General features: G+C 35.7%; 2 protein-coding genes across 4 annotated transcripts in view; one reads left to right on the top strand and one right to left on the bottom strand.

The window, feature by feature from the left end:
* Positions 1-26,345, bottom strand: part of PSMD1 (proteasome 26S subunit, non-ATPase 1) — a 91,576-nt gene that overhangs the window by 37,546 nt on the left and 27,685 nt on the right. Inside the window, exon 16 of the mRNA XM_032355142.1 lies at positions 25,543-25,607. Coding sequence (XP_032211033.1) covers positions 25,543-25,607 — 65 coding nt within the window. The remainder of the gene's footprint in view (positions 1-25,542; positions 25,608-26,345) is intronic.
* HTR2B (5-hydroxytryptamine receptor 2B) lies at positions 1,434-20,567 on the top strand. 3 transcript variants are annotated; one of them, XM_032355153.1, is made up of 5 exons: positions 1,434-1,816; positions 3,000-3,393; positions 3,547-3,606; positions 12,692-12,892; positions 17,945-20,567. In XM_032355153.1, the coding sequence occupies exons 2-5, from the start codon at positions 3,189-3,191 to the stop codon at positions 18,838-18,840; spliced, it is 1,362 nt and encodes a 453-aa protein (XP_032211044.1). In that variant the 5' UTR covers positions 1,434-1,816; positions 3,000-3,188; the 3' UTR covers positions 18,841-20,567. The 3 variants fall into 3 exon arrangements, with proteins under 3 accessions (XP_032211044.1, XP_032211045.1, XP_032211043.1); XM_032355154.1 differs by lacking the exon at positions 3,000-3,393 and having other exon boundaries at positions 1,435-1,816; XM_032355152.1 differs by having other exon boundaries at positions 1,435-1,816; positions 3,000-3,606.

The following is a 26,345-nucleotide window of genomic DNA, read 5'->3' as shown; positions in this document are numbered from 1 at the left end:
ATAATAAATTATTTGTTTCAGGGGTACAGTTCTGTGATTCATCAGTTGTACACAATACATAGTGCTCACCAAAATGCATTCCTGCCCCAATGTCCATATCCCAGCCAGAGTGAAAAGTTGCCAAATAACAGCTGTGTTCCTTAGCCATTAAACTAATTAAAAACAAAAACCAAAAAACAGAAAACAAACAAAAAAAAACCCAATAATAACCCAACCACCAATTTTAACTACTTAGAATTAAGATTCTTAAAAAAGTAAGTGAGGAGACCTGAGTGGCTCAGCTGGTTAAGCATCTGCCTTTGGCCCAGGTCATGATCTTGGGGTCCTGGAACTGAGCCCCACATTGGGCTCCTTGTTCAGCAGGGAGCCTGCTTCTCCCTCTCCCTTTGCCCTTTCCCCTTCTCGTGCTCACTTGCTTGCTCTCTCAAATAAATAAATAAAATCTTAAAAAAAAAAAAGTGAATGTGGGTAAGAGGGTTAGTACTGGCAAAGTTTATAATAGTAATAATGGTCAGCATTTTTATAAAATAGTCGATGAATATTTAAAAAAATTTTATCTATAAAAACAAATCATATATTCATTGAATATACTGGTACAACTTTAAATCTGGCATTATTTGTTTTACAGACTCTTATCTGCCTGCATAAGTACAGCTGCTAAATTGTGATTCACAACAAAGCAATATTTCAGCATATTTCAATATTCCTGAATAGAAGCCTGGCACATTAAAATCCATTTGATTGCTCTTGAGTATTATATGTTTTCATTCAAAATTTACAGCAAATTATTTTTTCTAAAATACTGAAAAAAACCCTGAATTTTGAGTTAAAAAAAGCAGCAAATACTGAATACAATCTGAAGTGCTCAACAGAACTGAAATGAACCAAATATTTTGCAATAACTTTCACACAAGACTAAAAATCTGAAACAGAAAAAGGGCACAACTGTTATTGCTGACCTAGAATTAAGTACTTTAAAAATGAGTGATCTATGATGATCTTTTAAAAAGGAAACTTAGAATGCTCAAGTTCTAATGCTAAGCTACTCTTACCGTCTAGAAAAAACTTAAGCATAGCTGTTAAAATTTTTATGCCAATTTTCTGAAATAAGGCAGAAATATATTTTTATTATATACTGTATACTTTCCCCAAAATACCTGAGAAAAAATACAAAAAACGGCCAATGAACCAACGCCCCAATCCAGAGGCCATCTGTTTAAAAACGAGCAATCAAAGTTCCTACTAAAACCTATGCATACATGTTGAATTCAGATCTTTCTGTGTTCTTCTATATAAGGCTGCAACCAGAGAGAATTAACTGTGTTCCACAGCCAACACATAAAAGCTGAATAAGAATCTTGTTCAGAAATTAGAACTCTGGAAATCCCTACAAGGTTCACAGAATGAAAGTTCTAGAATCTCTAGACTATATCTTAATTTTTCTCAAAAAAGAAAAACAGCTCAGTGTTAATCCAAAACAAAACTATGTTAAGCAAAAATGACAGTTTATTTCAGTCTCTCAAATACCAAAGAGAGCTCTTAAGAATACAATATGAATAGGGTCATGAACTGGTTCAACATACTTAACTGGTAGTTTTATGAATTACAATGAATGCTGCTGCTTTCTAAAAATGAATGTATCAAAGAGGAAATAACTTCCTTGGCATGCCTGTAGCTCTACAACACATTTGTTTCATTGCTTTTAAGCGTCTGTGCGGGAGGCTCTGGAATAAGTCAATGAGAGGACTTCAGTCAGAGAAGCACGCAGGTCTACTGAGCAGATCAGATGACATGCTCAGGAAATTAACAAGAAAAGGTAAGTATTTTACAAATAAATAGATAAATAAATAAATAGTATTTTACAAATAATTATAATTAATCTAAAGATTTTTTTCCCTTTCTTCAGAAAAACTGCTACTGTATCTTTCATTTCTATTCAGTGGCTTAAAAACCAAAATGAAAATTTTACCAATGTTACAGGAGAGATATTTTATATAGGATTTACAGATTTTATTTACTTGAGAGGGAGAGAGACGGAGAGTACAAGTGGAGAAGCGTGCTGCACGCTGAGCAGGAGGCCCTGACGTGGGGCTCAATCCCGGGACCCTGGGATCATGACCTAAACCAAAGGCAGCCGCTTAACTGGCTGACCCATGCAGGCACCCCTGGATTTACAGATTTTATGAATTAATGGTTTAACCTTCCTCTTAGCTTCTCCTCCTTCCCAAGGAAACTGGGGAGGTTAAAGAAAAAAATGACTACTTAAAACAAAAAAAGAGCTTTTTCAAATTTGGCATAAAGTGATAAATTTGGAAAATACTTGTGGCAGCAATAGGCTTTCTCTGAAAGATGATTTTACTAAAAACAATTATTTGGATCCTATTAATACCTATTTTTTTTTCCTTCTCTCAAACTAAAGAAGTTTTAAAATGTTGCATAAAAATGGCTATTTCATCAGTATTAAGATAAACCTGACCAGAGAAAACCCAATTACAAATAAGGATTCCTAGCTGGTAAATCATTCATATGGACTTAGGTGGGCTTGAAGAATTTCTAGGTGGGTAACCATTGTGTACCAAAAAGTTCTATTCAGAACTACGTAGTGCTTTAATGTTTCTATTCTTCTGTACATATTCTAAGGTAAAGGTAAAAAGACATTCAAGGGTCAGGAAACATCTAGCCTTTTTTTTTTTTAATAGCCACTGAAAAAATTAATGTATCTCCTGTTTCGTGACCTGAGGCATATCAGGAACACGACTGTGGAAATAAGTTGCATTGTCACAAATGCACAAGGGACCTATTGAGATGGGAAGGGCTACTAAGTTCAAGAATTATTTCTGTTTTTTTGAAAATAACGAACTAATGCAATCTACGTATTTTAAATCTAGGGGGAACTCTTTGAACTCATTGGCATTCAAATTCAAACATGAGTCTAGTTCTACAGCAGAGAGAGAGGAGAGAAAAGACAGAGAAAGTAATAAACAGTCTTTCTTTCACAGCTATCAGTTTCTTTCACTAAGCCTTCTGAAATCTGAGCCTCTGCAGAAGACTAAACCCTGGGGCCTTACCTACAGAAATGGACAGAAGCTTGTATGCTCTCATTTTCAAGAACCCAAAAATTTTTTTAAAGGAAGAAGTCAACTTTGGCTTTGAGTGTTTGGCCTGGGTACAATGCCTTTAAAAAGCAGATGACCAGCTTAGCTACCGACCATGCAGACCATTGTCCGGAATTGGATCACATCACACAAAAACAGCGAATGGGCTTCTCTTACAGAATATCAGAACAGAGCAGAATTCCTGAGCACATTTTGCAGAGCTCCTTTCATCACTTAATCTTTGCTAACTGGTCTGAATTACAGACAGAATCGATACCAGAGGAAATGAAACAGACTGGTGAGCAACAGGGAAATAAACCGCGCTGGGCAGCTCTTCTGATACTCCTGGTGATAATACCCACCATTGGTGGGAACATCCTTGTTATTCTGGCTGTTTCACTGGAGAAAAAGCTGCAGTATGCTACTAATTATTTTCTAATGTCCCTGGCAGTGGCTGATTTGCTGGTTGGATTGTTTGTGATGCCGATTGCCCTCTTGACAATAATGTTTGGTAAGTATTTCACTTTGCTCCTGGCATCAAACCACAGAACTATGATATACTATCAGAGAAATGGATACTCCAATCTTTAAAGATGGACTTGGACCATTTAAAGATAACAGTAGGTAAACAGTCCCTCATTTCCATCATCTTCTACTGTTGATAATGAGTTTTAAAGAGCAAAAAATAATTTCTTAGAAACTATTCTACTCTTTCCCCAGCCATCTAATAAAAGTCCAATTACCATTTAATCATTTAAAAAATCATCTAAGTTTAGCAAGATTCACAGATTCTGCATTCATCGCCTAAAAATTACAGTGAAGAACAGACCTAAACTTTAACTTTCCCATTATCAATACTTTTTTTCCCTTGACCAAGCAACCGCAAGGACACTTTTGTGACAGCTGGTTATGTGCTGGGTTACTGAGTAATAATAAAATCTTCGAATCACTTAATTCCAATTTGAATCACTAAACACCAATTTAAAATTGGAATTGTTCTAAAAGTTCTTGTTTTTTTTTTTTTATCGTTTGTGTATTTTAGCCTTAAACATAATTCTTAACACATGTGTCATGTTAAGAAAATATTATGTTTAATTGCTAAAGGAAATGGTCTGGCTCACAGTGTCCTAAGAAATGATTCATCTGTTTAACTTTTATGATTTCTAATGATCCATGTCCTTGATACACATAAGAAAAATCTGATTCAAAATAATATTAAATATTAAAAATTTATTAAAAATGAACTATTAAAACAAGTGACCAAAACCTGAGTTATTAAAATAATAACTTGATATTAAAATATTAGTTTGTTATAAGAAGAGAGATAATATTAAAATGAAAGTTTTTACTTACGTGTATCATCTCTAGTTACAGAATTTGGGTAAATACAAATAATTCTGCTGACAAATTATTAGGGCTTCTGAGAATCAGTATAAAGAAAATACTTAACTTATTCAGTGTTTTGCATAAATTGATATTAGACTCATTGACTGCTTAAAAAAATGATTATTTGTAGCAGATAGGGCTTCTGGAAATTATGTTTATATGGTGAGGATAAAAATATTCAGGTTATAGAAGTAAAGTTTATTTAACTAGAATATGTGTTAGAAGGAGACTAAAAACTCCAATTAAAAAAATCCTCCAATTTAAACTATTGTATTTAGGTTTAAATGCTACATTTTTTTTTTTAAAGATTTTATTTATTTATTTGACAGAGAGAGATCACAAGTAGGCAGAGAGGCAGGCAGAGAGAGAGAGAGGAGGAAGCAGGCTCCCTGCTGAGCAGAGAACCCGATGCGGGACTCGATCCCAGGACCCTGAGATCATGACCTGAGCCGAAGGCAGCGGCTTAACCCACTGAGCCACCCAGGCGCCCCCAAATGCTACATTTTTAAGTAATTATACAAAGATACCTAAATTAAGTGTTTGATCCCCCAAATGAGATGGTGACAGGCTAAACTTCCCATTCTAAATTAACATCTAACCGAGGCTTTAAATTCAATAGCAGGGCAAGCAGTAATAACTAAGGTTCTACAGCTTTAATGGACTCTCTAATCATTAATAATATCCAACTATCCCTTCTTTTATACATTTGTAATTTTTTGAATATTTTAGTACAACATGTAACCATGGGAAGTAATTAAGAAATTTTACTCTAAAGGAGAACCTAAAGGATCTTGATTCTGAAAAAAGTTTAAAAGAAATAAATGAGGATAATGTAGAAACATTTATGTATATTTGGTAAATACTGTAGATGCTTGATTCAAGGCTCTTATCTCCAAACACAAATACTAATTAATCTGTAAAATCACACTCTTAAATATTCTTTTTTTTTTTTTTTTTAAGATTTTATTTGTTTATTTGACAGAGATTACTCTTTATGTTTTTGCTAGTCGTACAGAAAATGTTACAATGCTCATCTTATACTATCGTAATATTTAATTGATATATTATTTTGATTAAATGAGACTGAATGAGTTACAGAGAACTGAATTTTAACTCTAAAGTCCATATCACACAACCACTATTTGCAAATTACTGTGGTAGATACTCAAATTATCAGCTAAATAGTTAAAGAATCTTAAAAAGCTAAGTTTCATAGTATTAAAGTGATTAGATAAAAGAGAAAAACAGATAGAAGAGATAAGTCCGTGTAGTCCACAGAAAAATTCCTACAGTCCACAGCTGTAGGTATCTGCAGCTGACGACTGAGCTTATATTTAAATTTTTGGGGCCCAAGATATTCTTGGCAATAAATGGTAGCAGAAAACCCAACATATCTTAACATAAAATATATGGAATGTCTTCCTATTTATGTCCTAAATAACTATGATATGTTTTAACTACATTTCATTCTTTCAAATGCTTGTTAATTTTTAAAAAATAAAATAAAATCTTCTGTGGTCCAAACACTTCGACTATCAGTAGTGAAGCAACACTGGGGGATTAGATTTTTAAAAACTAACCTGGGAACTTAAACACTACTTAAAAATTATTGCTTTAAATTCATTATTAAAAACATTATTCCATTTCTAAGAGAAAGTATATGAGAAAATACATGCTCTGCACTCCAAAAAACTTCAAAAGGATGCATTCATAAATTGGAAACTGCACATACTATAAATTGGAACTTGACTTCAAACACTAAGATTTTTATAGCCCTTCACATGTTAACAAATACAAAGACTTCCTAAATTAATGCAGTTATAAGAATTTTTGATAACATTAAAGGGGGGAATAGATTTTGTGTATTTTTCTCTCATTGTAGGAATCATCTTCTGAACTTCAGAAGTCTGTACGAACAAAAGTGTCCCTGATTCTGTAAACATAAAACATTAACTACCGCTGAGTAGTATGAGTGCTTTTAATTATCTCAGGGAAATTAAATGAAAGTAACAAAAGAAACTTTACATTAGTTAATGTTCTAATAAAATTAAGTTTTGAAGAAAGGAGAGCAGTGAAACTTTAAAAACTGACTCTTATGCTGAGGAGTATGTTATTCAACCAATGATTTACATAATATTTGATTATATAATATTGTTTGCTTTTTTTTTTTTTTAACAGAATTTCATTTTTAGCAAGATTATGATGACTGGCCTAACATGGTCTCTCAAATGAACTGTGATACCTATGTCAATCTTTCTGCCACTTCTTCCACTCTGGAAGCACTAGACTTAACCTTTGCTTTGTAGGTCTAGTTTTGACTGTCTTGTGTATAATTCCCAAAATCCACGATCATAAGTCTTCCGAGATCAGACGAGATCGGGCGCGTTCAGGGTGGTATGGCCGTAGACCACGACCATAAGTCTTAAAAATGCCTACTTAGAAGGCATTTAGAAATACCTCAATAGGATGTAAAGGAAAATAGAACATCATATGCCAATATAAAAAAGATAGGATGCTCACACTTTATGAACTTCTCTGAACTTTCTCTCATTAAATAAATGATTAAAAATGTAAAGGAGAAAATACAGTGTTTGGTCATTCATTGGTCATTACTGGTTTATTTATAACTTAAGTTTTAATCCATGTCTCACAATTAAAGTTGAAACAGTATCTATGCTATAATTGCAAGAGGCTGTAGAAAATAAAATGGTTGCAAGATAGGGATCTGAAGCAAGACATCCCAGGCACTGAATCCTGAAATAGTCAACTAAGGCCCAGCACATTATAGGCACCAGTAACTGGCAAGTATCAGCAGAATATGAGAAGAGTTTATATACTTTAAATACGTGATTTAGTTTAGATGTGAATCTGACCAGAGAGGTGAAACAGATATACAGCAGTAAAAGAAAAAGAAAATCAGATATTTATGTGGTGAAATGCTGCTCTACCCAATCTTAAATGAGGAACCAAAGCAATTAAAGGCACTTCTTTTTGGAAAGTGGAAATTTAGGGTGCCTGGGTAGCTCAGTCATAAAGCGTCTGCCTTTAGCTCAGGTTCCCTGTGTTGGGCTTGGGCTCCCTGCTTGGCAGGAAGACTGCTTCTCTCACTCCCACTCCCCCTGCTTGTATTCCCTCTCACACGGTCTCTCTGTTAAATAAAGAAATAAAATCTTAAAAAACAAAAAACAAACAAAAAAGGAAAGTGGAAATATAAAAAACCAAGAAAAAAAATTTTGTAAGTATTAAATCACTTGAAATGCTAAAAACACTATCATATTAGACATCTAATCCCAGAGTTATTTTATATATTCATATGTAGTGGGAAAATGACAACAAAAACAAAACAGAAGCTTCATAATAAAAACTGAAGCACTGATCTATGTCTTTCTTTCCTGAAATATAATAGAAACGTAAGCATTTCTGAGAATAAAAAAATGGGTACTTTGAGAACCCCATGTCCTTTCTGGCTATGAGGCTATTTAGGGTCTGTCCTACTCCAATAAACTCATGAACTATTTACCTTGGTAAACTCTATAGGCACAGTCCCCTTGGGACAGCTTCAAAAATACAGTCATTTAAAATTCTCAGAAGGCAAATATCTTATGTCTCAGATTTATAGGTTAATTTTAATTATTTTTCTGAATTAATCATATAACTCAGCTTTCCAAACTAAAAGCCTGCTGAAAGAGTAAGCGGGTTTCAGATCAAATGAGTGCATCTCACCAAGAAATGGAGTTTCTGGTTAAAAACACTCAGGTTTCTACAGCCATTAAAAAGAAAGCTAAATAAATAAATAAATAAATAGCCAAGCATGCAATGTATATAGGTTATTTATGTTTGCTATTTATATATATACACACACACATATAAATATAGAGAGTAAAAGGCATACTTTCATGAAAATTTAAAGTTAAACACATTCTCATACCTTTAAAAAAATAAAAGCTTTAAGTTCAGTTGGCTACATGCACTCTTGCTACAGCAGACAGGAGGACAAACATATTGGTTTTACGGTGATGATATGATTTAACATTTACTTCTTAGTAGGAGTGTTTTAATGGGTAGGCTAGTTTCTGTCAAACAGTAATAGTAATAGGAACTAACATTTATAGAGTGCTTTCTTATGCCAGACATTGTTCTAAACACTTTACATGTCTTACTGCATTTAATCTTCAAAGCAATCCTATAAAATTGGTATCATCATCATTATCACCATTTTCCAAGAGAGGACAGAAGAATAATAAATAAATGGCAGAGACATGATTTGAACCCCAGAGAATGGACTCTAGAATTCACAGTTTAACTCATTCTTTTACACTACTTTCTCAAATGAAATGCAACTGTAATGGTCATATTTGACAAACAGCCAACATTAACATCTGAAATAACTTTACCTAACAAGTCAGACATAGAGTTTTCTCTGGGGACAAAGCAGACAATATATTTTTTTCCAGACAATTTTTTTTAAAGTTATATTTCATATTAAATGATACAGAATACTTGGGTCTTAAATAATACTTGTACGAATCTTTGAGATGATCACCAGATCTCTTTTCTGAGGAAGATATGAGACCTGGGCCCATGTCTATGAAGTTGTTGACCCTTGTATGAAGACAAACAAAAACTGATGTAATTGAACGGCAATTCTACCACCCCTTATGTATGGTGGTATTTGAAGCATGCAAGTCTTCATTTTAAGCAACAAACTTTGTGCTATTAATATTTTTAGATAAATAATGAACTACATATAATCCACAACTCAGCAAGATTGTTATGCTCCTATAATTACTGACCTGTAATTATTTCAGGCATCCACAGAAGTGCCATTATTCAAACTTTACTGAAATTAAATTCCTCTTTAAGACTAATTTGGGAGCAGGTGGGGGAAGAGGTGGGTTTTTTAAAGAAAGTTTGTGCACATTTTGTGAAACAACAAATACTATACAATTTAAAAGTTTTCCTTCTTCCGCCTTAGCTTTTATGAAAAAGACAAGTTCAGAGCCCCAGAATAGCAGTAATTAATTTAGTTCAAGTACCTGATAACTTATTTCCCTTATATTGACTCTTATATATGTTTTTCTTTCTGTATAAATCTATAACTGGCCCATTTGAAATAGTATAGTAAGTTCTTATGGAAGTAAGCTGGACATAATACATTATAACAAATAAATGAAATTATAAGTCCTTAAAACAAATTAAAACCCTAGTAAAAATAACAAAGTTTTGGAGTAGTTAATCTACCCCACACCAAAGTAAGAAACTTTTCTGACCCTGAGCCTAACAAATTAATACTAAATGAAAAGATAATTTTAGAAATTAAAGTATCTGGACTAGGGAAAATCCCTTTATAACCCAAGAATGTCTAGAACTGTTTTTAATTTGTATAAATTCTTAGATTACCCAAATCTGTTTAGGCAGACAAGATTTTTTCTTTTTACTTTATATAAAAGATTTCTACTAATTTAATGCTGTCATATTACTTTTATGTTCATTTCATAAAAAGCCTATTGACTAGTACCTTCATGAAACTTTCAATTATAAAGATTAATAATAAAGATCCATCTCTCTTAATCCTAAACCTGTATCACAGTCTCCCTAAAGAAAATTCCCTATCATGCTTCAGTATTTCTACTATTAGTAATCAGTACTAAAATAATAAAATTCTAGCAAACTGCATTAAATATCTGCTTCATGCACCAAAATTAGTTTATTTTATTTTTTTAAGATTTTATTTATTTATTTGACAGACAGAGATCACAAGTAGGCAGAGAGGCAAACAGGGAGAGAGGAGGAATCAGGCTCCCTGCCGAGCAGAGTCCGATGTGGGGCTTGATCCCAGGACCCTGGGATCATGACCTGAGCCGAAGACAGAGGCTTTAACCCACTGAGCCACCCAGGCGCCCCAAGATTTTATTTATTTGAGAGAGAGGAAATAGCGAGATAGAGCATGAATGGGGGTGTGTGCGTGAAGGGGTGGGGAGAGGGAGAAGCAGGCTCCCTGCTGAGCAGGGAGCCCAACGGAGGCTTCAAGCTCATGACCTGAGAAGAAGCAGTCCCTTAACCGACTGAGCCACCCAGACACCCCTGAAAATTTGGAGTTTATAAAATAACTTCATTCTGTTGGAAACTGAGCCTAACAAGGCTTCATTGGAGCACTAAAGAGCTTTCTCTTTTAGTCCACAATTAGAGTCAAATTGTCTATTCTCCAAAGACTTGTACTTTTTACATGGCTTCCTGCTCATGGCTACTAGATTTATGACTAGAATTTCCCAGATCTTAATTTAAAAACATAACCCATAATTAGAAAAGCTAAATAGGCAAGCTTAAAACTATGATCAGTATCTCTTGTTATAGTTCTATATTTGAGTATTTTTCTATTTTCTACTCAGTTCTAAATGTAGAACGACAGGACAGTTTAGAATGTAACATCATTTCAAGTAGTTTCCACTGCACAACTCTTTCAATCATAGATTATTTTCACTCTACCTGAACTGTTAGTTTAGTTAAACTGAGGTCTGTTGCAGCCTTTCAGTGTCCAAAGTCCTTTTCTATTTATTAACAGAAAATCTGAATACTACGACTAAGAGGGAGAAAAATCTTCTAACTGATTAAGTTTCTCTCTAAAGACAGATTTCTCTGCCACACTTGATTTATTTTGAGAGGTCTCCTATAAATTTCTTCCTATGACGCATTCTGAGCACCAATCTTACAACAGTGAATAAATGTTGGTGCATCTTTTAAGACCCAAGATAATATAATGTTCCCCAGAGTCTTCTAAAACACTGCTTTTAAAACATTAATTTGTACACTTTTGAAAAAAAAATACTCAAATCTATCTCAAAACTCTTTCCCTAAATGATAGGCTTTCACTTATTTATTTATTTATTTTTGGTGTGGGATGTTAACATCTCTCTACCCCCAAGGTTCTTAAATTTAAACAGTTTACAACTGAAGAGTTTCTTGGTGCTCTGAAATCCTAAAATGGTATCTTGGTCTTCCTTCAATTATCCCAATTATCTGTCAAGGTCAGATAATCATGCAAAAACTAGGAAAAGTAGTTTATATTTTTCAGTGGACATACAACAATTAAACTATAAAAAGGATTTAGATACTCTCATATATATACGACATTTGTTCTGCACAGAAGTAATTTGCTTTTATTGCAAGGTCTAAAATGTGTATGTGTGTGTGTGTGTGTGTGTCTGTTAGAAATGCGGTTCTAAATGAAATATTCTAGGGGAAACCCTAAAATAAATTCTAGGTGTTTTGGAACCGCAAATATATATATACTGGATGTATGTACAAAATATAACGTATCAACCCATATGTGTTATAGATACTTGCCTAAGTAAATTTATTGGAAAACTACATAGGATATTCAGTACCATATCCAAAACTGAATTTTTTCCAAGTTATTATTTCTCAAATGCTTAAGACTGTATGAGGCATAGAATAAATTTTTTTAATAAGATTTTGTTACATAAATTAAGTACTATGTTTATCCTGACACTTTCTTTTTAAACCATAACTCCCCAGTGCCTGGAGTGAATGATGAAATATGGAAGGATAACAATCCATTTTTCTTCAGAATAATCTGAAGTCATTCCTTTTGCAAACTTTATTTAAGAACTACTTCTGTCAAAAAGAAAACTCCTATCATTTCACTTAATTATTTGACCAAATGAGAATTTGCTATAAACAAAGATCACGCTGCTAGTTATTGCTAGAAACGAGTCAAATCCTAGGCTTCACTGAGATTCCCATTCTAATACTCTTTTTTGCCACACTGTATTGCTTCCTCTATATGGTAAAATATTCTTTTTATACAAAATCAGCTTAAAAATGAATTTTATTTGACTAGCAAGGTTAAGTTGCAGTTGAAACACTGTGGAAATTTTTAAAAGATCACAAAAAGAACAGACAAAAGAGCAACTACGGTCAAATGAATGCTAAAAATGCTAAACTGCTGATTTTGAAAAAGGGTGTTGTGATTACTATACAAAACAGAAAATGTATTTAAAAGGGACCATTTACAGAAATGTATTTATTATTACTGAATCCATTATCTAAAGTTATACATCTTGTGGAGGTTAACTCATAAAATTTCAAATAAGTAACAAAAAGTTTAAAAATATATATCACTTTAAAAAGAAACTGTAAATTGAAGATTGCCATTCATGAGAATATGCTTTTGTTTTGTTTTTTTTCAGAGGCTATGTGGCCCCTCCCACTTGTTCTATGCCCTGCCTGGTTATTTCTTGATGTTCTTTTTTCTACTGCATCCATCATGCATCTCTGTGCCATTTCCGTGGATCGTTATATAGCCATCAAAAAGCCAATCCAGGCCAATCAATATAACTCACGAGCCACAGCACTCATCAAGATTACAGTGGTATGGCTAATTTCAATAGGTATGTGGGGAATGTCAGGGTGTGGGGTGGTATAAATAAACTGCTTTTGGTTTCTTTTGGGTTAGAAATATACCAGGCCAGGTAGGCTGTGAAACTTAGCATAAGAGGTCAAGGCAGACTACTGATATACTGATACACCAACACAAGCTCTTTATGCCATGTCATCATATAAAATCACACTATCAACAACATGTGTGAAAAAGCAAAAAGTTCACGTCCTCAGAAAGAATCATCTTTACAAAGGTTACTGAGATATCTTCCTGCTTTGATTTTGACATGCAGGAAGACTAAGTCTGAAAAGAGGTTTTGTTTTTGTCAATAGATCATTAAGGTCTAGGGAGCATGCAGAATCTCGAAATTAGTATTAAAGTAACAAAAAAATAAAATGCATCTTCAGTCACACTTAAGAAGATAAACAGGAAAAGAGAAACAAGAAAAAAAAAAACCAAACACCTTGTATGCACATACTAAAGACCATAAATTCATCTTGGAAGCCAGTATGTATGTGTATAGAATAAAGGCATTAAGTATCTACATCAGTGTTCTGGATATATGATTAATCGGAGGTTTTAAGAGAGATGCTAGCGATATTCAGAAATTATTTACATAAGAAAATAGTATTTCTTCTAAACTGCCTTATGCCCTTGTGCCCATCTTTAATGCTCAAAGATAGCTTCTATGATAGAGTACCCTAGCATGAAGTAGAGCAGAAATAATTCAGACCTCTTATAAGTTAGTATCAGAAAAGATTCACAACAATTACTATGATGATCATCAATAGTCTGACTAGCAGATTCACTTCTTCCTAGAAAAAAAAAATCAAAGAGCAAAAAAATCAAGAGAGTTCTGGAATGCTAAGGAAAACCATAAAAAAGACATGGTCTTTCTCTAATCAAAGTAAGAACACTGGGCAAAAAAACCAAGATAATGAAAGTGACCTTTATGTTCCTGAAACAATAGCAGGGCCAAACCTCTTTTGAAAAGTTTGGAGGTAAAAGTAAGGAGTGTTATTACTCTGGCTTGTGAAGATATCAGGGCCAAGGAAAAGTCTATTCTGAACGACAGGTTTGTAAGCAGAGAGATAGGCTAGTTTTGGGGACAGATGCTGATTGACAGAGCAGAAAAGGCCCCCCAAAAGAAGCCAGAGAAAGGGCATGGGAGATAATGGGTAACAGTCACCAAAATTTAAAGTGGAAAGGAGGGAAACAGTAGCTCATGCCAGAAGTCCCAATCTTTTTGGTAAACTCACTGCAGTAAGGGAGAGATGGGGGAGACAGTGTGAGGTATGTGTATGTTGGGTTAAGGTGGAGGAAACAGGGCAAAGGCAGGGAGAAAACAAGAGAAATGATCCTTAAGAAGAATTAAAACATTTGAAACCATGAAATATGATCAAGCCATGTTAGAAGTGATACCCAATTAAAGCTGGTTCGCATGAATCCATAAGCAGATCAAATCTCTGTTGCATACCTGTGACATACTAGATATCAAGAATACAAAGATAAGTAAAAAAGAGCCTCTATATTCAAGGAAGGCAGATAATAAACAAATTAGACTAAACAAATTAGACTAATTAATACAAAGTATTAAGTAGGCAGGTAGAAAAGAATAAAAAGAAGACTCCAGATTTACAGCTTTGGAAGGGGTCTTATAAATTCACTTTTTCCTTTTATAGATGAGAAAAGAAACCTAGAGGTTTTATTTTTTTAAAAGATTTTATTTATTTATTTGAGAGAGAGAGAAAGCGTTAACAAGCAGGAGTGGAGGAGCAGAGGGAAAGGGAGAAAGAGGCTCCCTGCCCTGATATGGGGCTCAACCCCAGCACCTAGGATCATGACCTGGGCTGAAAGGCAGATGCTTACCGATTTGAGCCACCTAGGTGCCCCAAAATGTAGAGGTTTTAGATAGTTGGCTTAAAGACTGTTAACAGCTTTTCAGCACCAATGCCATAATCAATGCTGTGTTCATTTCATCACCCTTTGTTTGTAGGACCAATGACAATTTAGTAACTTTGTAGAAGAAAAAGCAGATGATAGGGTTAGTTGAGTTTTTAAATTCTGCAAAATGCTGAAAAGAGCTCGCTTTCTTCTGGACTTAGTTATCCTCAGTAAGACCTGGCAAAAAGTAAGGTATGAAAGAGTAAGGGTATAAGGGTATAAAAAGTACCAGCGAAAACTTATGTTATTGACCACCAATCTGGTTGAAAAGGTAATGTGAGCCTTGAAGGAGGTTAACAGAATGTGAAAATAGAGAAGGATGAATGGACTAGAGGTCAACATAACTATAAAACAAAGTCCCACAGTAGCAGGGCAAGAAAGGGAAACTTCACACAAAGTTCTTGGTTTTAGATATGAGACTGCTTTAAGAGGGTTTGTAGATGCCTTCAGGAGTGCAAATAATAATAATGAGGGTTGATACACCAGAAACTAATATAATACTGTATGTTAACCACACTGGAAATAAAATTTTTAAAATAGTAAAAGATATCAGAACGGAGTTCAACAGACACAAAATGAAGGTGTCAGAAGGGTCATCAATAAGGTCAAGTCATGGAAGGTAACAGCAATGGAGTGGTGGAGAGGAAGGCTTTAGCAAGGTGCTGAATCTACTGAGGAAGATGGGCAGAGGTCCTGGAGGTTGGTAGAGAACAGAGTATTGTAAGCAGATTATCAATAGACTTCAAAAGGGAACGGTTTTGGGGAGAAAAGTGGAAAAATCACCTAGAATTACCAGGGTACAGCAGGGGTCAGCCAACTTTTCCTATAAACGGAAAGAAAGTAAATATTTTGGGCTTGCAGGCTCTAACAGTTTCTGTCACAACTACTCAACTCCGCAGCAGGAGAGTAAAAGCTATCATAGGCAATTTGTTAACAAATAGGGATGGCGGTGTTCCAATAAAATTTTATTTACAAAAACAGGATACAGGCCAGATTCAGTCCTCAAGCTGTAATGTGCTGACTTCTACTGTAGAAGAGTAAGTATAAAGAATCCACTTTCTGGTGGGAGAGTTGAGGAAAAGTAGAAAAAGCAGTAGTCTCCCTGTTAGAAAGTATTTGAGGAAAATATTTTCATCAATGGCTCTTCAGTTACCATAAAAAGGCTGTGTACATGATGAAGTACTTTCAAATTCATAAAAAACAAAACAAAACACAAGGATTCTAGAGATTTCTAAAGATACAGTTAATTCAAACTTCTTTTTAAGAATCTGCTGTTTCAAAGGGAAAGGATTCAGGATAACACTTGTGTACTTGTCTAATAAGCTACTTCATGTGGCAAGATCATATTTAAATACCCACTCCATGGTATTTAAAACATTAGAAAATTAGCATGAGATATATTTCTTTCATATCTGTTAGAGGAACTCTCAACCTGAAAATAAATTTCATTTGGAATGTCTTCTTTGCAGAAATGTCTGTTCATGTCTTCTGCCCATTTCTTGATTGGCTTATTTGTTCTTTGGGTGTTGAATTTGATAAGTTCTATCTTTGAATTTGATAAGGCTTTTGAATACTACACCTTTATCTGATATGTCATTTGCAAATATCTTCTCCCTTTCTGTTGGACATCCAAGTGGCCAATGGACACACGAAAATGTGCCCAACATCATTCAGCATCAGGGAAATACAAATCAAAAACACAGTGAGATACCCCCTTACAGCAGTCAGAATGGCTAAAATTTACAATTCAGGAAATGACAGATGTTGACAAGGATGTGGAAAAACACCTATGCTGTTGGGAATGCAAGCTGGTGCAGCCACTCTGGAAAACAGTGTGGAGGTTCCTGAAAAAGTTGAAAATCGAGATACCCTATGACCCAGCAATTGCACTACTGGGTATTTATCCTAAAGATACAAATGTATTGATCAGAAGGGGTACATGCACCCCAATGTTTATAGCAACATTGTCCACAATAGCCAAACTATGGAAAGAGTCTAGATGTCCATCAACAGATGAATGGATAAAGAAGATGTGGTATATATATACAATGGAATACTATGTAGCCATCAAAAAACCAAAAATCTTGCCATTTGCAATGACGTGGATGGAACTAGAGGCTATGATGCTAAGCAAAATAAGTCAATCAGTGAAAGACAATTACCATATGATCTCTTTGATATGAGGAAATTGAGAGGCAGGGTGGGGGGTCATGGGGGGAAGGGAGGGAAAAAAATGAAACAAGATGGGACTGGGGAGGGAGACAAACCATATGAGACTTTTTTCTCCCCCCATATGAGACTCAATCTCAAAAAACAAACTGAGGGTTGCTAGGCGGTGAGGGGGGAGATAGGATGGCTGGGTTACGGACACTGGGGAGGGTATGTGCTTTGGTGAGTGTTGTGAAATGTGTAAGACTGATGATTTACGGACTTGTACCCTTGAAGCAAATAACACTTTATAAGTAATTAAAAAGAAAAAAAAAAGGAAAGTAAATTTCATGATTCATATGATCTCAAATATTTAAGTAGCATTAAAAAAACAAAAACAAAAACAATGACTCCACTTAGTTTTCCCTAAGTCGTCAGAGGAAAAGATTAAGACATTCATAAATTACAAAAAATGAAAATGTCTATTAAATCAAACTGTGTAGCCTCAAAGACAAAAGTCATCTATCTAGAATTAAGATACTGCATGAATGTATTCTGAAGTCTCTTTAAATCAACTACATTGGATATAAAGATAAAGCAAATTCTCTTCTGAACTACTTTTTCTTAACCTGAGGATAGATCAATAAACACAAACAGATTATGAGAAATGGAGAATAAATGACATTCTCTTCTATTTTGTAGACATACTACAGCTTTAGGGAAGCTTAAATTATAAACTTGAAATCACTAATCAATCTCTGTTTAAAAATACCCCGTTTGATTACTTGGGTCTATTTGTTAAATCTTCCTTTAATTAAATGCTTTGACAGATTCTGCACTGTGTGTACTAGGAATGAAAATTGACTAACCATTAACCACATAAAGTCACTAAGATAAACTCTAAAAGGACCTAATCTAAGAGTCAAAGGTCATAAAATTAACTCAATTTATCTTGTTCCCTCTTCCTTAGGCATTGCCATTCCAGTACCCATCAGAGGGATAGAAATTGATGCAGGTAACCCAAGCAACATCACCTGTGTGCTGACAAAGGATCGTTTTGGCAACTTCATGCTCTTTGGCTCACTGGCTGCCTTCTTCACACCTCTGGCAATCATGATTGTCACCTACTTTCTCACTATCCAAGCTTTACAGAAGAAAGCTTACTTGGTCAAAAACAAGCAACCTCAACGCCTAACATGGTTGGCTGTGTCTACAGTCTTCCAAAGTTCCAAAGAAACACCTTGCTCATCACCTGAAAAGGTGGCAATGCTGGACAGTTCCCACAAAGGCAAAACTCTGCCCAACTCAAGTGGTAAGATACGAAGGCGAAGAATGTCCACAGTTGGAAAAAAGTCTGTGCAGAACATTTCCAATGAACAGAGAGCCTCTAAGGTTCTAGGGATTGTTTTTTTTCTCTTTTTGCTTATGTGGTGCCCCTTTTTTATTACAAATATAACTTTAGTTTTATGTGATTCCTGCAACCAGACTACTCTCAAAACGCTCCTAGAGGTATTTGTGTGGATAGGCTATGTTTCTTCAGGGGTGAATCCTTTGGTCTACACCCTCTTCAATAAGACATTTCGGAACGCGTTTGGCCGATACATCAGCTGCAATTACCGGGCCATGAAATCAGTAAAAACTGTCAGAAAATGTCCCAGCAATACCTGCTTCCGAAATCCAAGGGCAGAGAACTCCAAGTTTTTCATGAAACATGGAATGAGAAATGGGATTAATCCTGCCATGTTCCAGAGCCCAATGAGGCTCCGCAGTTCAAACACTCAGGTTTCCTCAATCATTCTATTAGATACACTTCTCCTCACAGAACATGAGGGTGACAAAACTGAAGAGCAAGTCAGTTATGTATAGAAGGAATGTCAGTTTTCATCTAATTAATATAACAATGAATTAGGTGATAAAGATGATATAAATGTACCAAGAATTATAAAAGAAGAACTTTATGTCATGTATCAAATCACCTCTTTAAAATAAGAGTTATTTATAAAGATGTACAATTTTCTTTATTTGGACAAAACTACTCCATGATAAAAATTATTCTGTATAGCTGAAAGCAAAAACAATCCAGCAGTCTGGCTAAATGTTAAGGTATTCAAATGAAATAAAATTAAGTAAATCAGTAAGTTTCAGTCTTAAAAATAAACAATGTCATTGTAAGAATTTGTTTAGTTCCTAACTGTATGAAAGCTGTGCTAAGAATGAAATAAGACAAAAAAGCATTAACCTCTTCAAAGCCTTAAAAACATAAGGCATAACACAGAACAACGAGAGGAACAGAAGACTAAAAATAAGTGCACAGAATGATCGCATCTGGAGGTAAGCTAAGATTGTCACTGCAGTCTGGCTCAGTTAAAGGTAGTCACGATATTGCTTTGATCTAGAAACTTGTGATGGAAGGGGTAGGGAGGACGGTTGTTGGGTATCACACAAAGTAATAGGATCTCGGAACTAGAGCTGTTTGTTAAATGTCTGATACCAGGTACATCTACTCACCAGAAGTGGGTCTAACTTAGAGAACGAGAGGATGCAAATGAAATCACTCCAGCATACCTAAAATTCATTTTGTTCCTTGGAGAACAAGTACAAACTGGAAACACAGTATCTTGATCCAGGAACCTAAACTTTAATGACCCCATAATGACCCCAAAACTTGGCTGAACTTCTGGCACATTTTTTATTCACCCTTTCCTAATTTCACTGTGCACTGCTAGATCTGGGAATAAATCCAAACTGTGTCACCAGCTAACTGACTAAATTTATGGAAGATTCTTAATTTCTCTGGGCCTCAGTTTTCTCAGCTACACGGGGTTCTTATGAAATGAGTACAGGCGGGCAGTCTGTATTGGTAGCCAATTCTAGTTACATCTGATATTTTATTGTCACGCTACTGCCATAAATGGTGAACAAAATTAGTCTGAAGGGTTCTGCAGTGAAGAACACCTTAGCTTTTCCTTTTCAGGCTGACCCATTCTTATGTCTCAGCCTATTGCTCTAGGGCTGTCCCTCTCCAGGTTAAGTTTAAGAAAATTACTTCAAGAAATGTGTTGGCTATGGAGAAACTCAGCATAAGTGAACCAGGTATATAGTCTCCAAACGGCAGAATCCTTTCCTAGAACATAGTTAGAACATAGACCGTATGGGCTCTGTGTCATCTGCCAGAAAGAGTATACCTTACAAATTTAATCCCGAAATCTTAAAGCTTTAGGCACAGAATTCCCCCCAGCAGTCTAAGATTTTTCAGCAGCATGTTCTAGATTCATTTCACCGTGGCAAAAATGTTTTTTAACTTAATTCTCAATTTTTCTCTTATATATTATTAACAAATGACACAAAATTTTCAGTAGAAAGAAACACTGAAAATACTGTACTCCCTGGACTACCTGAGAGTAAAGAAGATAACAGACATGAGAACTGTTAGTTTCCCACAAGACAATTTCATCTAAGTTGAAGTACAAATACATGTTTACCCACATGTTTTCAGTATTCACGTCCAATAAGTAGACTTAAAAAGAAGATTTTAAGTCATGGTTCAACAGACATTTCTGCAAAGACGACATCCAAGTGGCCAACAGACACATGAAAAAGTGCTCAACATCACTTAGCATCAGGGAAATACAAATCAAAATCATAGTGAGATATCCCCTTCACACCAGTCAGAATGGCTAAAATTTGCAAGTCAGGAAATGACAGATGTTGAGAAGGATTCAGAGAAAGGGGAACCCTCCTACACTATTGGTGGGAATGCAAGCTGGTGCAGCCACTCTAGAAAACAGTATGGAGGTTCCTCAAAGTTGAAAATAGAGCTACCCTATGACCAGCAATCACACTACTGAGTATTTACCCTAAAGATACAAATGTAGTGATCTGAAGGGGCACATGCACCCCAATGTTTATAGCAGCAATGCCCACAATAGCCAAACTGTGCAAAGAGCCTAGATGTCCATCAACAGATGAATGGATAAAGAAGATGTGGTACACATATACCACGGAATACTATGCAGCCATCCAAAAACCCGAAATCTTGTCATTTACAACGACATAAATGGAACTGGAGGGTATGATGCTGAGCGAAATAAGTCAATCAGAGAAAGACAATTATCATATGATCTCTCTGATATGAGGAATTTGAAAGGCAGGCCAGGGGGGTTCGGCAGGGGAGGGAAAAAAAATGAAACGAGATGGGACTGGGGAGGGAGACAAACCATAAGAGACTCTTAATCTCAAGAAACAAAATGAAGATTGCTGGGGGGTAGGGAGGGAGGGAGAGGGTGGCTGCATTACGGACACTGGGGAGGGTATGTGATTTGGTGAGTGCTGTAAATTGTGTAAGGCTGATGATTCACAGACCTATACCCCTGAAGCAAATAATATATGTTTATAAAAATATATATATTATGGTTCAAGAAGGTCAAATGTCTGCAGTTATTTTAAAAGTAATATGTATGGGGCACCTGGGTGGCTCAGTTGGTTAAAGCCTCTGCCTTCGGCTCAGGTCATGATCCCAGGGTCCTGGGATCGAGCCCGAGCAGAGAGTCCGCTCCCTCCTCTCTGTGTGCCTGGCTCTCTGCCTACTTATGAGCTCTGTCTGTCAACTAAATAAATAAAATCTTAAAAAAAAAAAAAGTAATATGTAACACCTAAAAGGGAAGAAATGGTAAAATGGAGCACATTCTAAAAAAGTAAATGACGGTGCATCAGAGAACATTTACTGTTCTTAAGAGATAGGACAGAAACTTTACAAATACTAAAGGTAATGAGAAAATTTGAGAATAAAAATATTCTGAGAGTTGCTTAGGAAAACAGTATTCTGATGGAAAGGCATGTTGTAGAAAGCATTGGTCTATAATGACATCTGTTTTGAATTTCAGTTGTACCATTTAGTCCTATGACAATGAGAAATTTTATTAACTATTTTGGAATTCAATTTCCTTCTTCTTCTTCTTCTTTTTTTTTTTCAATTTCCTTCTTTTTTTAAAAAAATATTTCTAAGCTTCTTCCACCTTTAAAAATTCTCAGTCGCAGGAAACAGCACTAATCTAAAATTTTGAGAATTTGGTTTCAATTGCAATTCCTAAGTTGATTACATTTAATTTTTTTCATCTAGAAATCTGTAACTTTCAGACAAAATCATCCCTAAAGTCCAGTTTCTTCTACTTATAAAGAGTCATATTATGAAAAACAGAACTCAGAATGGTCCCTTAGAAATAGCAAGCATATAAACCACTCATTAGCTGGATCTCACTAGTCTAGGTAGTAAAAAAAAAAAAAAAAAAATTTAAACAAAGCCTTTAGACTTTTAAGCAGCTAATGGTAGTTTAAAAAAAAAAAAAAAATCTAAACAAAGCCTTTAGATTTTTAAGCAGCTCATGGGAGACATCTGCTGCCAAAACTGGGAATTCAGCATGAGTGTGAGCTACAGGAAACGCAAAGGCAGAACTGAATGTTAATTGGAGAACAAAGCGCTGTCAGGTTAAAAAGGGAAGAAAAAGTTTTCAAAAAACTCAGCTTCCTCTGTAGCAGAATATATACATCATGCCACTGATATATAGGATATGAAATATAAAATCACCAAGAGGAATTAGTAACTGACAATATAGAAGCAAAACAAAGGAAGAGAACATCATGAGTAGGACTGTTTACACAAACCAACAGTTACTAAAGGTACCCCTAGAGAAATATACTTTCCAGATCAAGATTATCTAGTTCTCTGGTAAGAATTAAAACAAAAAACCCTCTCTGGATAGCAATAAAACTCCACACCCCCGCCAAGAGCACTCCCATCCTTGGATCTAAACTCCAGAGCAAAATCAGTGAAAGACTAGGGTCACAGTTTGGCTAAAATAATACACCAAAAAATGGACAGGGAGAAAACAGAACTATCCAACTTCTACTTTTACTTACTCCCCCGCCTCTTAGGAGAATGATATTTGGACCAGAAAGGTAAAAAGTAATGTTGTAAAGCTTGATCAAAATGAAAAACAGGTTGGGGCACCCAGGTGGCAGTTGGTTAAGCTGCCGACTCTTAGTTTTGGCTCAGGCTGTGATCTCAGGGTCATGAGATCAAGCCCTGCATCAGGCTCCCCACACCCCCCAGGCTCTGCTTCAGATTCTCTCTCTGTCTTTGCCCCTCCTGCTTGTGCTTTCTCTCTCTCTCAAATAAAGAAATACAATTTTTTAAAAAAATGTATAACAGGTACAAAGACTGGCTGGCTTAAATGAGTTCAGCTCTGTAAGCTAAATGAATCACCTCCCAAAAGAGAACTTGTGGTTGTCGTTATGGAACTACTACTGACAAATCTGAGAAAAAAGAGAGAATGGCAAAGGTACAAAAAGACTACAAGTGGCTAAATAGTCTATGTTCAAAAACAGTAAGAGAGGGGGCACCTGGGTGGCTCAGTGGGTTAAGCCGCTGCCTTCGGCTCAGGTCATGATCTCAGGGTCCTGGGATCGAGTCCCACATTGGGCTCTCCGCTCAGCGGGGAGCCTGCTTCCCTCTCTCTCTCTCTGCCTGTCTCTCCACCTACTTGTGGTCTCTCTCTGTCAAATAAATAAATAAAATCTTAAAAAACAAACAAACAAACAAACAAAAAAAACAGTAAGAGGGGGGTACCTGGGTGGCTCAGTGGGTTAAGCCACTGCCTTCGGCTTGGGTCATGATCTCAGGGTCCTGGGATCGAGCCCCACGTCGGGCTCTCTGCCCAGCGGGGAGTCTGCGTCCCCCCTCTCTCTCTGCCTGCCTCTCTGCCTGCTTGTGATCTCTATCTCTCTGTGTCAAATAAATAAATAAAATCTTAATAACAAACAAACAAACAAAACAAAACAATAAGAGGACTCAAGAAACTAAGTGTGGAGTCTATTGCAGATCTTTTAAAAAAAATGTGCAACAGCTTAAGGAACATAGGTTTTGTCATACCTTAGAAAAAGAATCAATGATATGATACTTCTATGGATTACAAAAACAATAATAACCAACTAATCACTTATCTTATTTTGGAGGTATCAGACTAGTAGATCTGTGTAAATACTGTCTTTAGAATTAGTGAAGGCTCTTTAGTGTCTTTGTGAACAAGATGAACAAATGAGGTTTAGAGAACAACACAATGAAGGAGCCAACTGGCATGTGGCTGAACAGCCTTATTCAACAAAACCGGTGTAAGGAGAAACCTGATTACCATATCATATAGGTCTGTACTTCACTGTTTTATTCAAAATTTTTATCCACAGAAGAGTAAAATATCTTACAGCCTATCTGGCAACTTCTTGATAAATGGAGTAACTTCCTATCTAAGATGTTACGAAGAAGTTCCTGTAGCCAGTTCACAATGGATGTTCAATCTTTGTTGGACTGTATTATGACCTTTAAACAAAGTCCACTCCCAGGAACGTGGGAGACAATCTACCCCAGAGATTAAAAGGACATGAGTGAGACTCATCTAACATGTACCTTGGGAACTTATTTTTTTGTATAATTCCATCACAAATGAGCTACAATAAGCAGTGTCCAAATAGAGCTAAAAGAAGTACTTTTAATTTGCCTTTGCTAGATTTTAATATAAAGTATCTTAACCAGAAGAAACAATGGTACTTAAGATTGGAGATAAGCAGACAGTAAGAGCTGCAAGAAGTACTACTGCATCTGCCACCACTATTAGAGTTACCACTACTGTCATACGCTTAAATAACACTTAGTGCCAGAGGCTGTTCTAAGGGCTTTAGGTATTAATTCAGTTACTCATCCAAAAACACACTTCTTTTTTTTTGCCCCCAAGATTTATTTACTTGAGAGAGAGAGAAGAGAAAGAGCACAAGCAGGGGGAAGGGTAGTAGAAGAGGGAGAAGAGGGAGAAGCAGACGCCCTGCTAAGCAGGGAGCCCTACTCAATCCCAGGCACCCCCAAAACATACTTCTTAAATAGGTACTATTGTTACACCCATTTTACAGATGAGAAATTGGAGGCTCAAAAAGGCTAACAAGCCCAAAGTCACTCAGCTTGAAGTGGCAGAGCCAGGATTCAATCAGAGCAAACTGGTTTCAGAGTACGTCCTCTTAATCACAACTATCCTGGGCCAAGGGGATCTCCAAATCGCAAGTCCAAAATTGTTTTCTTAAATCTGCAAAACTTTCACCCTTCTGCATTGAAACAAAGCTTATTACCTCTTATTCTCATCAAAGAGCTTCAAGAACTCTACAACCCTATGTTAGATACAAGATCCATTTGAATTACCAATGTGTATGGAAAGAGGAGTACTAAACATGCTATTTGGATTTAAAAATTTAAGCAGACACAGGGAATGCTATGAAATAGACAAACAAACAAAAAAACCCAACCCAGAAATAACAAAGTCATTTCACTACTTTTCAAATAGGTTCTTGGACTCTCAAGACACACTTGCTTCTTTTTCAGATCAACAATACTAATCTTATTGTTAAATGGTCTTCACTCTCTAAACCTAGATATATCCCTCAGATATTTAGTTTCTGTTTAGTTACTATTAAAAAAAAAAAAAAAAAAAAAAAGGACTACAAAGAGAACCAGAAGTTAGAAATTATTACCTGAACAGAATGAACCCAAGTGATTCTACCGCTGCCCTCCGGACATCATCATTGACATCACTTACCTAGGAAAAATTTTAAAGGATGATTACATTATACCATGCATTCTATTACTAGAATTAACTGATATGAGAGGCTCATATCATTCAAATATAAATCAGACCTCATTAATATTAGAATGTCTTCCCTCAACTCGGGAAAAACTCATCTGAAATACCCTATTTCGGGATGTGGAAGCCCTTTAAGCTTGGTGAAGTTTAAGAACCAGGGCTACTTCTAAAGATTATTTCAGCTGCACTCTGCCTTTTGCAGGCTACACTGAAAATCTAACCATTCCTTCAGGGTTGTTTTAAAAAAAAAAGTATGTTCTAAATTCAAGCAAAACACAAACATCCACCATTTACAACATACCACATGCTGTACTGATAAAAAAATAAATTAATAATAAATACTATGAGAGGTGTGTATCTCTGGGAAGAAGATAGTAATAGTTCTAAACCTTTTCTGCATGGGAAGATGACCTGAGGTTTACCTTCTCCTGGAACCAAGATGGTAGAAACCTACTAAGTTAAGACATATGTACAGTATCCGTTTCATTACCAGGCAACACTATTGTTCATAAACTCTACCTGGGTTGGGAGGACTAGGAATGGGAAAAGCCTGTTGGAAAACATAGGCATTGGCTTTCCTGTGCAAGGTAGCTCTTGTAATAGGGTATGTTCCATAGAGATACCTGGAAGCTAAATTCATAGACTATAAAAAGAAGTGGTTTTTATTGTTCATTAGGTTTCCCTCTCCTAGGG

The sequence above is a fragment of the Mustela erminea genome, chromosome 8, assembly GCF_009829155.1.
Source record: "Mustela erminea isolate mMusErm1 chromosome 8, mMusErm1.Pri, whole genome shotgun sequence".
In the NCBI taxonomy this organism is placed as follows: Eukaryota; Metazoa; Chordata; class Mammalia; order Carnivora; family Mustelidae; genus Mustela; species Mustela erminea.
This window is presented reverse-complemented; position numbering and strand designations above follow the sequence as displayed.

What these genes read in the sequence shown, in the direction of transcription:
- HTR2B (XM_032355152.1), top strand. Translation starts at nt 3,189, where the DNA reads ATGACCAGCTTAGCTACCGACCATGCAGACCATTGTCCGGAATTGGAT. An exon ending in CCTCTTGACAATAATGTTTG is followed by an intron (nt 3,607 to 12,691) that starts GTAAGTATTTCA and finishes GTTTTTTTTCAG; the next exon opens with AGGCTATGTGGCCCCTCCCA. An exon ending in GGTATGGCTAATTTCAATAG is followed by an intron (nt 12,893 to 17,944) that starts GTATGTGGGGAA and finishes CCTCTTCCTTAG; the next exon opens with GCATTGCCATTCCAGTACCC.